Source organism: Trichoderma breve, chromosome 1 (genome assembly GCF_028502605.1).
Source record: "Trichoderma breve strain T069 chromosome 1, whole genome shotgun sequence".
In the NCBI taxonomy this organism is placed as follows: domain Eukaryota; kingdom Fungi; phylum Ascomycota; class Sordariomycetes; order Hypocreales; family Hypocreaceae; genus Trichoderma; species Trichoderma breve.
Window position 1 is genome coordinate 4,463,255 of NC_079232.1, and position 12,660 is coordinate 4,475,914.

General features: G+C 53.1%; 3 protein-coding genes across 3 annotated transcripts; 1 reads left to right on the top strand and 2 right to left on the bottom strand.

The window, feature by feature from the left end:
* Positions 1-2,376: 2,376 nt before the first annotated feature.
* T069G_01344 (cytochrome b5-like heme/Steroid binding domain-containing protein) lies at positions 2,377-3,883 on the top strand (the record flags this gene model as incomplete). The annotated part of the gene is made up of 2 exons (XM_056168554.1): positions 2,377-2,671; positions 2,748-3,883. The coding sequence occupies 2 exons, from the start codon at positions 2,377-2,379 to the stop codon at positions 3,881-3,883; spliced, it is 1,431 nt and encodes a 476-aa protein (XP_056033870.1).
* Positions 3,884-4,459: 576 nt separating this feature from the next.
* On the bottom strand, positions 4,460-5,864 carry T069G_01345 (uncharacterized protein; the record flags this gene model as incomplete). Its single annotated transcript, XM_056168555.1, has 2 exons — positions 4,460-5,557; positions 5,637-5,864. The coding sequence occupies 2 exons, from the start codon at positions 5,862-5,864 to the stop codon at positions 4,460-4,462; spliced, it is 1,326 nt and encodes a 441-aa protein (XP_056033871.1).
* Positions 5,865-6,992: 1,128 nt separating this feature from the next.
* Positions 6,993-8,204, bottom strand: T069G_01346 (uncharacterized protein; the record flags this gene model as incomplete). The annotated part of the gene is made up of 1 exon (XM_056168556.1): positions 6,993-8,204. The coding sequence occupies one exon, from the start codon at positions 8,202-8,204 to the stop codon at positions 6,993-6,995; it is 1,212 nt and encodes a 403-aa protein (XP_056033872.1).
* Between the last annotated feature and the right edge of the window lie 4,456 nt (positions 8,205-12,660).

Consider the following 12,660-nt stretch of genomic DNA (forward strand, 5'->3'; position numbering starts at 1 on the left):
AGTGTCATCAAAAGCTAATTTCCCAACACGGCAATGTTCCAGAACGTAACTTAGAATCCCATGGCACAACTGGTGGTTTGCATGTCAAAAAAGCTCAGAGTTGCAACGTCCAATGTGGCGGTGCGCACCGACAAGGGTGATCAACTCAGTGGCGCAAATGGCGCAAGCTTTTTTATTTTTTTTTTTTTGGGGGAGAGTAGAAAGAAAAGGTACGTACCGAATTACCCCGTCTAGAGGTAATGCGGATGAAGCTCGGCAGCCGGGAAGGACGGGGCCATTTTCTGTTGGGGATTATGGGGAGGGGAGGGGGGAATGGATCTGATTAGTTCGGGGGTGTGTGTATGCACACACGAGTTACTGTAGAAGCTGCACATGGGGGTTTTTTGATTTGATTTTTCTGCTTGGGGGAGTGGTTGATGCCGAGGCATGTTTTGATTGAAACGTGAATGTGAATGTGAAATGTATTGAGATGGTTGGATGGATAGGCTATTCGGTAGATTTCGTCTGGGGAAGACGGACATGTGAGGTTTGCAGATGAGTTGGTTATCTATCTTGGTGGATTCATGGTCTAAGATTTGGTGAATTTACTGGATGCACGGTAACTCGTTGATTGTACACGTATTTGTATACGTAGCAGGTACTACAAGGTATCTATGCGAATTGCTGTTGCAGTTGTTGTTGGATGAATTTGATGCCAGTTGATTGGTCTCGATGCAAGCTGAAAATATGCTATCGTACCTATCATAGGCACCTACTAGATGCAAACGAGTTGACTGAATTGCGATAAAGCATCACCGCGCAGTAACTTGCAGTTTTAGCAGCATTGTTCTCTCTAATTACCGCTCTATCCTTTCATGAAATAACCGAACATGCTCACGCAAGTAAAACAGCCTCAAGCGGACGACAGGCTTGATCCGTCCTCCCGTTTCAGGCCCATCGAGAAAATTGCAAACAAGTTGCCATATGCAGCGATATACTGAAATAGAGCCCACCAATTGGGTGGGTCTTCCCATCGTTCTATCTGGGGCGGGAAGGTCACCTAGCACTGGTAGCGGTACAGTAGCACGCAGCCCCAAAAAAGTTGTTGGGGAAGATTTTTTTTTTCTTTGCAAGAGACAAGTAAAGAAAAAAAAGGTTGAGCAAGGTCCCGTTTCGGCGAGCGGTGATTGGCTGCGGGGGATGGCGTGTCGCTCAACCCGGACAAGGGAAAGCCGCTACCAGGATTTTTTAGCCACTGACGGAGGGATTGGCGAGTTGTACCTGTACTAGGGGGGATTCAATATTGAGCATGTATACATGGATGACATTACAGTTGTTGACAATGGATGCTGACGATGGGATGAGAGAAAGATTGAGAGAGAAAAACAAATGTCAGGCCAGAATGAATTGCTCATCTGCTGATTGAAGAACTTTGGGGCGAACGATTCAGATTCAGACTCGCCTTGCAGTGTTTGTTGTGCAGCCTGTTGGGCGGCTTGTACAAGCAGCCATGGGCTGATGCGATGCGACTTTTCCCCCAACTGTTTCAACGACTCGCCTGCAGTAAGAGTACCAGACACTACAGTACCATCGTTGCAGCGAGAGCGGTAATCGTGCAGCGCCTGGGTACCTGTACCTGTACCTGTACCTTGACCTAGACCTAGAACCTGGACCTGGAACCTGGACCTGGTCGCACTGCAGCCTGCAAGATGACCGTCCGTCTCTATTCCTCAACCAAGCTGAGCAAAGATCCAACAAACCGCGCTCGGCAGTCTATGCACGAGGCATACCGTAAGTGCTGCTCCGATGAGTACAGCCACCGGTAGCTGGTACACCGGTCGGCCCGCCATTGGCCGCAGTGGCGGCGCGTACAGCCTACCGCTGGGGATTGGCCTTTGACTCTTCGATCCCTCTCTTTTTTTCTCTTCCCACCCACTTCAACTTCTCCACAGGGGCAAAAAAAGACGAACGACGACCAGCCAAATGGTCTCGCTCGGGGTTTCGTTTCTGCACGTCGTTTGTTAGTTTCTCTGCTCTTCTCCGCCTAGGATATCCGGGACTTTCAGGCTTGATCTGGGCTGATTCTGATTTGATCTCGGACGCCCCCCCATCCTTGTTGATCAAACGCCCCTCCTCGGAATCTGATATCAGAAGCGACAAGCTTCACTCATATCATCCATTTTTTGCTGCTCACACACCCCCCTCCCCCTCCGCCCCTCTCGATAGCTCCCCTTGTCCTCCCTTCCTCCGAGACTCGACGCTTTTTAAAACAAAGCCTCTTCTCTCTCCTTCTGCTTCCCCGTCCTCCTCTCTTTGTGTCAACCTCCACTCTTCATCTTCACATTGGTATTCCTCTTCTTCAACACGGAAGGGAACTCCAAAAGGACGTCGTTCAACATGTCCGAACCCACAGCCTCGGCCGCAAAGGTCCAGGCGGCAGCTTTCCCAGATGGCACAACCGACTATGTGCCTCTGCGGTCTAACGCCAAGTACGATCCCAAGAAGGTGCACATTTCCGACCTGCCCATGACCTGGGGCAACTGGTACAAGCACATCAACTGGCTCAACGCCATCTTCATCGTCTTCATCCCGCTGGCCGGTTTTGTCTCCTCCTACTGGGTGCCTCTGCACCTTTCCACCGCCATCTTCTCTGTCATCTACTACTTTAACACTGGCCTGGGCATCACAGCTGGTAAGTAAAAGAACGGCTTTTCATGGATATCAATTCAAGCTCAGATTTACTTACATGAATTTCTCTTTCAAAACAGGCTACCACCGTCTCTGGGCTCACTCCTCATACAAGGCCACTCTCCCTCTGAGAATCTACCTCGCTGCCGTTGGAGCTGGTGCCGTCGAGGGCTCCATCCGCTGGTGGTCAAGAGGCCACCGCTCTCACCACCGATACACAGACACCGACAAGGACCCCTACTCCGTCCGCAAGGGTCTCCTGTACTCCCACATGGGCTGGATGCTGTTCAAGCAGAACCCCAAGCGCATCGGCCGCTGCGACATTAGCGACCTCAACGAGGACAGCATCGTTGTCTGGCAGCACCGCAACTACCTCAAGTGCGTCATCTTCATGGGCCTCGTCTTCCCCACCATGTTCTGTGGCCTCATGTTCGACGACTGGCTGGGTGGCTTCGTCTACGCCGGCATCCTGCGCATCTGCTTCGTCCAGCAGGCCACCTTCTGCGTCAACTCCCTGGCCCACTGGCTCGGCGACCAGCCCTTTGACGACCGCAACTCACCCCGTGACCACGTCATCACCGCGCTCGTCACCCTCGGCGAGGGTTACCACAACTTCCACCACGAGTTCCCGGCCGATTACCGAAACGCCATTGAGTGGTGGCAGTACGACCCTACCAAGTGGATGATTGTCTTCTGGAAGTGGACTGGCCTGGCCTACGACCTGAAGCAGTTCCGCGCCAACGAGATCGAAAAGGGCCGTGTCCAGCAGCTCCAGAAGAAGCTCGACCAGAAGCGTGCCACCCTCGACTGGGGTACTCCCCTTGAGCAGCTCCCCGTTGTCGACTGGGATGACTTCGTCGCCGACTCCAAGAACGGAAAGGCCCTCGTGGCCATTGCTGGTGTTATCCACGACGTCGGCAACTTCATCCGCGATCACCCCGGTGGCAAGGCCCTGATTTCCTCCGCCATCGGCAAGGACGCCACGGCCATCTTCAACGGCGGTGTCTACAACCACTCCAACGCCGCCCACAACCTGCTGTCCACTATGCGTGTCGGTGTCCTCCGCGGCGGCTGCGAGGTCGAGATCTGGAAGCGTGCTCAGTTCGAGAACAAGGACGTCACCTACATCAACGACTCTGCCGGCCAGCGCATCGTCCGTGCTGGCTCCCAGGTCACCAAGGTCGCCCAGCCCGTTGCCAGCGCCGACGCTGCTTAAATAAGTGGTCGTCAGGTTTTTCTTTTGTTTTCTCACATTAAAGGAAAAGAATGGAGTTTTTCCAAGCTGGGAAAAAAAAGCTGTGTGAGGAGAAAGAAGCGGTGTGTGGGGTAGATCGGGGAAAGCTCCCGAACTAATTAGCATGTGATGGTTGCATACCATCTAAGGCTTTTTGAACAAACCAGAAAACAAACTATCACGAATTGGCGTTTCAAAGGGGGGACATTTTTGTGTATTTCTTTTTAAAGGGGCCTGCTGAATAGGCCGGACATTAGGGGCGTTTGTATTTAAACAGAATGAAGAGAAAGAAGGGAAGGCTAGATTCAATTCCACTGAGCGATGGGGGATGTGGGAAAAAGACAACTCTCAATGATGATATATACAATTATATATACATGTTTCGTCTTACTTGAACGATTTAAAGACCCTTGCGTGAAAGCCGTAGCTGATAAAAACAAAACACTGATGCCTGCATTCGCCGTAACATTTGAAAACAAAAACTCCGAGTCATCCCATTTCATCCGCAAAACCCTTATATACTCAATTCATACTCCCATCAAAAGTCATTTCGCCCACTCAAGGCGTCGCCATCCTCGTCTTCATCATGACCAGCTCCGAGCTCTTGGCCCACTGCCCGTCCGGCGTCTGCCGATAGCACAGCAGCCGCCCGTCGTCGCCCGTGCTGCCCAATATCTGGCCGTCGTCGTCGAAGCCCACGCGCCACACGGGCGTGCGGTGGCTGTCGAGCCGCGAGACCTCGCGCGCCACGTGCTTGATCTGGCCGGGTTGACCGGTCCACGCGCGCTCGGTGACGGCGCTCGATTTGGCGAGGCTGGCGCTGAGCGTGGAGGACGGCTGGTGGTGGTGCTGGAAGTTGTGGTTGTTTGTGCCTGTGCCGGAGCCGGGCGTGTTGCTGTTGTTGTTGTCGTCCTTTGATGATGATGCATCCTTGTGCGCGCGGCTGTCGGGCTTGAGGAGGTGGGCTGCGGACCACGACTTGCCGTCGTTATCAGAGTAGGGCGTATCGATGCGGAAGACGCGCGCGTAGCCATCCTGGCAGGCCGTTGCGATCATGTCGTAGCCCCTGATGTTGCCCGGCGCCCACGCCACGTCCCTGACGAGCCCCCTATGACCCTCAATCTCAACAGCCAAGTAAAACTCCTTCTGCAGCGTGTTGGCCCCGAAATTCGACGACGCAATCTCCCGCGTGCGGTACACTTTCACCGAGGTCATGCCCGCCACCACCAGCCCCAGCGAGTCCGACTGCACCCCCGCCCTGAGCGCCGCGTAGCACGGCTCCGGGTTCGGGTCGAAGCGCACCTTGAAGGCCACCTCGTCGCCGCGCCCGGGCCGGGGGCAGATGCTGAACTCGTCAATCGACGTGTACTCGGCCAGGTTCTCGGGCTGGTCGTTTTCGTACACGGTCAGCCGCCCGTCCGTCGCCAGCAGCGCCAGGTACGTCTGCCGCGTCTCCTCGTTGTGCTTCATGGAGAAGGACCGGTACGGCGCCCGCGTCGACCGCGTGTCAAAGGCAGGCCGGCCATTGACCGACCGCGCGGCGCAGAAGCGGCGCCCAGGGGCAGCTGAAGGATTCTCAGCCCAGAGACGGAACCAGCCCTCTATGCCGAGAGAGGCAACGAGGTTGGGATATATCGTAGATGGGAGCCATTGCAGCTGTAGTAATAGCAAAGAATCTCAAGCGTCAGCTTTCTGTAATGAAACAAAAGGGTAAATATGACAGACAGAGACAAACCTCGACAACCTCGCCTCCATGCGCGCTCCACGTATCGCACAACCTCCACGTCCCATCCCGATGCCGGTTAAACACCCGAATCTTGCCATCCACAGACCCCGTCGCGCACCGGTCGCCGTAAGCGTTGAACGCAATCGCCTGCACCAGGTCTCTGTGGCCGTGCTGCAGGTTGAGGTCAAACGACTTGTTTTCGTCGTCGGTCGGCGACTGCGGGATCGAGCTTGTCATGTCTCTATGTTGTGCTCGACTTTGGCTTTGCTTTGGAGAGCTAACTTGGATACTGGGGAATTGGCGAATTGGGTGCGTAATCGGGTAAAAAGCGCTTGTTCAATTGATACGCTTCTTGAATCTGCTACAATGAATCGAATTGCTGCTTATTGTCGTATCCAGTGCAGCTACTGGATACATGGGCTTTGTTAAGGTGAAGTTGAAAGTTGAGGCTGCATGTGAAATGATAACGGACGGAAATGGCAGCAAGATAATCTCGAGCTTGAGGTCACTTGGCGGGGCAGCAGAGGTACCTGTCTGTGGCTTGCCCTGTGCCCGCTCAGCCACAGTGGCTCACCAGCAAAAGCTTCAAAGTCTTCAATTCGAACTCCGTCTCAACATCCCCAAACCATGGGAAGTGGATCACCACTTCAATCGGTTCCATGGTCTAACGGTTATGACTGCGGATTCTGATTCCGCCAGCGAGGGTTCGACTCCCTCTGGAACCTTTTTTTGTCTCTCTACTATTCTTTTTGAATGACTCAGTTAGTTTGGCTACATCACAAAAGCACATTACAAAAACGGCTTTGATCAAATGTCGTGTATTTGTAAGATATATATAGACTTTGAATCGCAGAGCATTCTTTGAGCTCGCTGCCTTCCAAGCGCATCTCTGAATGGAGAGGAAAGGAGAGAGAAAAAGAGCACGCATGTAGGTAAAGGTCCCAAGCCAAGTAAATCATCAGTCCACCAAGTTGAAGCAGGATATTATCCACTAAAGAAAACTCCTCAATATGTGACACTCGTAACCTTATGAATAAAATGCAGCCCCCATCCGTGCCTGACAGGAACTCCAAAAACCCAGTGCATTCTGTAAAATGAGAGAGAAGAGAGAGGGATGGTTGGAAGAGAGGGAGAAGAAAGGAGGGAAGAAGAGGAAAACAAAAAAAGATCGCTGCCCATGTCTAAAAACTCATAAAAACCAAACCGTTCCAGGGCGATGGAGGAACGGTTTCTTTTCTCCCCAAGTCGTTCGCCAATTGCGCCACGAGGCCAGCTTCTGGACCTGAAGCGCTCGTTTGTGTAGTAATAAGAAAAGATGGTAAAGAATAAGGGGTATATATCATACGTCCAAAACAGAACAAAAAATTAATCGTCCGAGTCTGGTGTTGATGGTGTTGATGTTGCTGCTGCTGCTGCTCGGGATGGTGGCCGATGCGCGAGCTTCATCAGATGGGGCGTTGTAGGAACGGGCGTCTCCGCATCAGGCGTGGTTGCGACGGGGACCTCAACGATGGGTTTCCGGAGCTCGTACAACTGTCGTCTCAGTTGTGGGCCGTCCCACAGATCCTCCCGCCACGGCCAGCTCTTCATCATGTCGAATAGCTTTTCGCTCATCGAGACCGTGTAGCAGTTTGATGCCGCGATATATAGCGTGGTGACGACGCCAAAGTCCACATTAAACCATGGTGACTGTCCGGGTACCAACGTCGCCCTCAAGCCATCCTTGATCATCTCTGCAATAGAGGCCACTTCCCTAAACTGGCTCTCTTCTTCGTCGGGGGGCGTATATGCCAGACCCTGGGGCAGAGGCATGAAGTTAAGACCGATCGACGCGCCGCGATGTTTGAGCAGGCAGCCCATATATTTCAGAAAGTCGCGCGGGTTCGGCGCCCGTTCCATGTCCCCGTACATGCTGTTTGCCTTCTTCAGCAGCTCTCTGATATGATAGCATCTCTGGTGAAGCACGTCGAACTGGAACCGAGCGGCCTCATGATCCCAAGCAGTGTCATCACCATTGTACTGCCTGCACATCCAGGTAAAGGCGTTGACATCCTGGAAAAAGTCATCAACAACCTCTTGGAGCTTCTCCAACGATGTAAACTGCTTGGGCCCTGCAGCGTTGCTCTTCCTTGTCTCATAGGCTTGGAGAGACAAGGACGGTGGTGAATTGGTCCTCATGAATGCCGCCGATCCTTCCCACCTGCGAAGCAACTTCGTCATGTAGGTTGCCCTGGCATGAGAATTGTCGTGATCGTGGCTGAATATTTCTGGGTGGCGGAAGACGTCCTCGACCTCGTCTGGGAGGTTGGACATTAGCCGGATGCCGTTGGCGAGGTGCATCATGGCAGTCGGCCAGTTCCCTCGCAGAATCTCAATGTAGAAAAATGAGACGCAGCATATCATGATGATTCCGTAGCGTTTCCTCATGGGCAGCCCGTTCAACTCCTCGGCCATCCTGTTCAGCGACAGGTTATACTGTCTGATGATGTAGCGCTCGCTGTTAGTTGGCGGGCCGATGACAGTTGTGCCGGATCCCGCCAGCCTAAAGTCGTGATATGCAGAGCTGAGAGCGACCATGGCATGCCTCACGGCTTTAGACGTGAAGCAATACTCTGGCACGACATGTCCCCAGAAGAAGGTGTTGTGAACATGCGTGATGCCCACCAAGTCCTCCGCTAGAGGAAGAAATTGGGAAATGTACTGACTCTCCACCGTGTCGCCGCTGAAGTTGGTCACCAGGGGTCGCAGTTGCGTCAGAGAAGATGATGATGAATTAATCGATGAAGATGATGAGAGCTGCTGAGAAAACCCAGGCTTCCTCGTCGCCTTTGGCTTGGCGGTAGTTTTGTAGCCATCGCAAGTTCGACCTGTCGAGATGCATCTCTGGCATGCCGGTTTTTGCTCGTCGCATTTGATTCTTCTTATTCTGTAACAGTGAGTCCCACGGTTAGTATGCGGAATGGAAGCAGGGGATATGGGGAAGAGGAGAAGTTCATCTTCATCCTCGGTTTGGTATATGAGGATGTAGCTCACTTGCTGTTCCTCGGTTGTTAGCCGCAAAAGGTTCAAGTCATGGCGGAGAGCGAATGAGAGGAGACGTATGTAAGGGGCCTCGCCCTCACACAAGGTCGGGTTACACAACATACCAAGTCACACAGCCCGTCCGAACCTTGGGCTTGCCGGCCCGTCTTCGCTTTTCCTTGACCGGGGGTGTTTCCGACTCCTGCGGTGGTGTCATGGGAGTAACGACGTTGGAAGCCGTGGGAGAGGGTTTTGGGGGCGCCATGATCGATGCATTGGCTGGAAATACGAGGTGCGTTACGGCTTGGAGTTGAAGATCCCACGCCTCTCCAATAAAGTGATGGAAATGAAAAATGAAACAAACAATTTGAAAGCCGCCAATATCGATGCGAGCACTAACGCAGTGCAGAAGAGATGCGCCCAAGTACGAGCAGGTCGACCCAACGCAAGAGGACGAAGACCAACACACGGCCGGTTAGAGTGGAAGCCAGACGGGAGGCTCTTTTGGCGGACGAAAGAGGCTCAAAGCCCCCAGCCAGCGAAGATCGTTGCAGACTCTCTCTCTGGATTATTTTTTCCCCTTCTCGTGTGCGACCCTGTTCAGCAACCAAACGGGGGCCAGTACGTGTTTGACACGACCAAAATGGCGGGGAGCAGGAAAACAGCCAGCACAAACAAATATTAAATGCTGACAGCAGATACTTGTACAGTCAAGTGGGCTGTCAACGGCCTTGCAATGCTTCAAAGCCCACTCCTGTCGCCCGCTGGCTCGCTCTCTCGCGCTCAAGTCCAAGCTGTCCAGGGAGTCTTTGACCCGCGGGCCGGAATGCGGAGCCTGACCACACTAAGCAGAAAGAGAAACTGGGAGGAGGGCGATGGAAATGAGCCAGGGAAAAGGCGCTGCAGGGAAAGGACTTTTTCTTCCCAGCAGCAGTCCAAGTCTTGGGGTTCGTAGCACATCGGACAAGGGTGCAACTCTTGTTTTCTATCGAGCTGGTTCTTCGGCTGGTCACGGAGGCACGTCGCCACTCCACGCCGAAAGGAGGCACGGAGCGAATTAGATGATTTGAGTAGTTGCGCCTTGGGAGACTCTGGCTGGACTAGGCCATCGAACGGGCTCGAGAGGGGCGTGCCTAAGCTGGGCCATTAGCCATTAGTCTAGTGGCTGGCCCTTGGATGCCATGCTCATCCAAGCCCATCCCCATCGGCTCTCGCTGGGCTGAGGCCCAGGTGGATTGGCAACATTAGCCTGGCATCGACCTCGTCGCACACAGACAGGCACATATGCAACCTAACAGATTAGCCCCAGTAGATTACAGTAGTCCCAGCGCCCACGGCTTGCTCTGCCGTGGTTCCCCCCCTGCAGGCGTCGCAGCGTCGCAGTAGCTAGCAGAACTCGTACTAACCTGCCTCTTGGCCACAACCTTCAACCGCCCGTTTGCAGCCGTCTGTCGCAAGGCCATGTCATTGATTGAAAATGCCGACATAGGGGGGCGCGTAGCTTGCCGGCCGCGGCAGTTGGACGCCGAAAGACAGCGAGAGCGAGAGCGGCTGGGAATTGCTGCATGTGGTGTTTTGGCCAAAAGTCAATATAATTCCGAGGGAGAGGAACATGGAAGGGCTGCCACATGGAGGCTTCAGGTTGAGTTGAGCGCACGGCAGGAAGTGTGCCATGGTTCTTGCAAAGTACCGCATCGTACTTCGTCGCTGCAAAAGGCCTTTTCCCAGCCTGCCTAACCTGTGGCGGCTGTGCTTACGGACCCCGTAAGGAGTACATTGGGTCTACTTTGGGCGTGGTACCTGTGAGGTGGTGTCGAGTACCGAAGTGCGAGGTATTGCCGCCCACACCCGACGTCAAAAAAGTACCTGCAAATAAGCCGACCCATGTCTCCCAGCAGCAGGTTCGAGGTAGCACTCCCAACCGATTTTCCGGGACGCCTCACGAACCAGAAAGTGGGTTGATCCATTTGGCCCAGGGTAAACCGAGAAGCGTGAGAAAAAAATCTCATCACCAACCTCGATCTGCAACAGGGCAAGTATTACATGCTGGGAGCACTGTATACCGTACCTACAGTAAATCCGAGCACCGCTACGGAATCCCGGGTGCCCGCAAGCTCTTTTGGAGTTGATAGCCAATAGCATTTTAGGCGATTTCCATTCGGGATTCTTTGTCATGGCCATTATCTGCGACAAGCCCTCAACTCCTAAGCCAAAGTGGCTTTAGTGGTACATACAATTGCCAGTACCCTGGCAGGAAGCAAAAGTGGCATTGAGGACTTTGGCATGGATTGCATGTGCCCTGAAAGACAGCATCTGAGGCACGCACAGGTACACGTGCCCGGCATGGGTGTCTGAACAATCGAGCACTAAAAAGCCGAGACAATGAAGGAGAGCGCAGAAAAAGGAAAGAAAAATGGCTCAACGCCGCACACCTCAGTACACCACCGTAACACAACACAACACGAGATGCAAGACGACAAGGTGCAAACATAACCCGGCTGACAATGCCTTGGACGTGTTGGTTCGTCTGCCCCGTCGATCATATCATGGCGCCCCGGGTCCGTGAGGCCGGTACCCCGATTAATAGCTGGGTCCCAGATCTAGCCGGCAGACCCTTTCCAGAGGATTTGGGCACCACTAACGACTTAGAATCCCCAGAGCCAGCTCAGTTCATGACTCGAGTAGCCACGAGGTGGAAAATGAAACTTGCAACTAGTTCCCAAGACTAGCTCACAGCACTGGCTCGTTTTCTTTTCTTGTTTTGGTCCTCTCTGCAGATGGCGATTGTGGGGGCCAACCAGGTTCAAAGGATGGGACATTCAATAGATTGCCTCGTTTCATCCAAATTCCAATTAGGGAAAAACGGATTGGATACCACTATTGGCAAGCGGTTGGCAAGTATTACGCGGAATTTTTCATCCGAAGGCACCGGTTCGGCGGATAGACGGGATTACTTTAGCATGGACTGTTCAGGTTTCGTTGCATCTGCATCCTGCCCTATGCCCAGACAGTGTTTCAGTCAGCATCATATCACATTGAATCCTTCGCCAATGCTTTGCGCCTCCCTGCATGGCGAGGTGCATTCACGCGCAACTCAATCCAGAAAAGACCGCAGCTCTTTGCCTTTTTGACGAGGTATGCCAGTGACAGCTCCAAGCAGCTTCAGACGACCAAGCACGAAATTTAGTCGCCCTCCTCTTCCCCCCTCCTCCAACAAAACAACGTGATAATCGGCGAGCCACGCTGTCACCTTTCTTCTGGCCTTGTAAGGCTGAACAGCCGCCCGCCATTTCCCTTGGTCTACCCAGGATATCAGTGGTCAACTTAGACGGCGAGGTTAGGAAGCTTTGGGGCTAAACGGCTAGTGCTTAGGCACCGTCAAGAGGGCTGGACGTTCGGACCCGAGCTTCAAAAGTTGTTGAAATCGAGCCCGATGGGCCAATGAGCATTTCGCTGTGGCATTCAGCCCTAACTAGCTGAAGAGCGCCCTCTTGATAGTTTTGCGGACTTTGTGTCATTCATGGCGCTCAATTGCTAGATCAGCTCGGCGAGCGGGTATCAAATAATCCCCGTCGCCATTGAGCCACACGGGCCATGGGCATAACACACCAGTGTTTAAAGCCACCAAGTCGCTTCGAAAGACATATCAAATGCCAACAAAAGAGAGATAGGCGAGACTTTTGCAGGCTCTTGAATGGCATCACAACTTGCAGCCAAGTAATATTTTAGGAATGCCATTGGTCAGACTGGCGTGACACATGCTCTCTGGATACGAAAAGTCCATCTGACGCCCTGTAAGCTTTTTGCCAGAAGCAGAAATTCTTGCAGCCGGCGTTTACAAAGAGATGAAATCCGGCTCGATTACTCATCCGCATGCCTCCGGGAATTGGAGTGGTGTACTCCGTATTAAAACCCGAGGTAAGGAGAGCGGCAATCGGGTGGCGAAGACAAACTATTTCGAGTCACCTTTTTAGGTAAGATAACCTTCTCGAATGGATTACCCAATGATGCA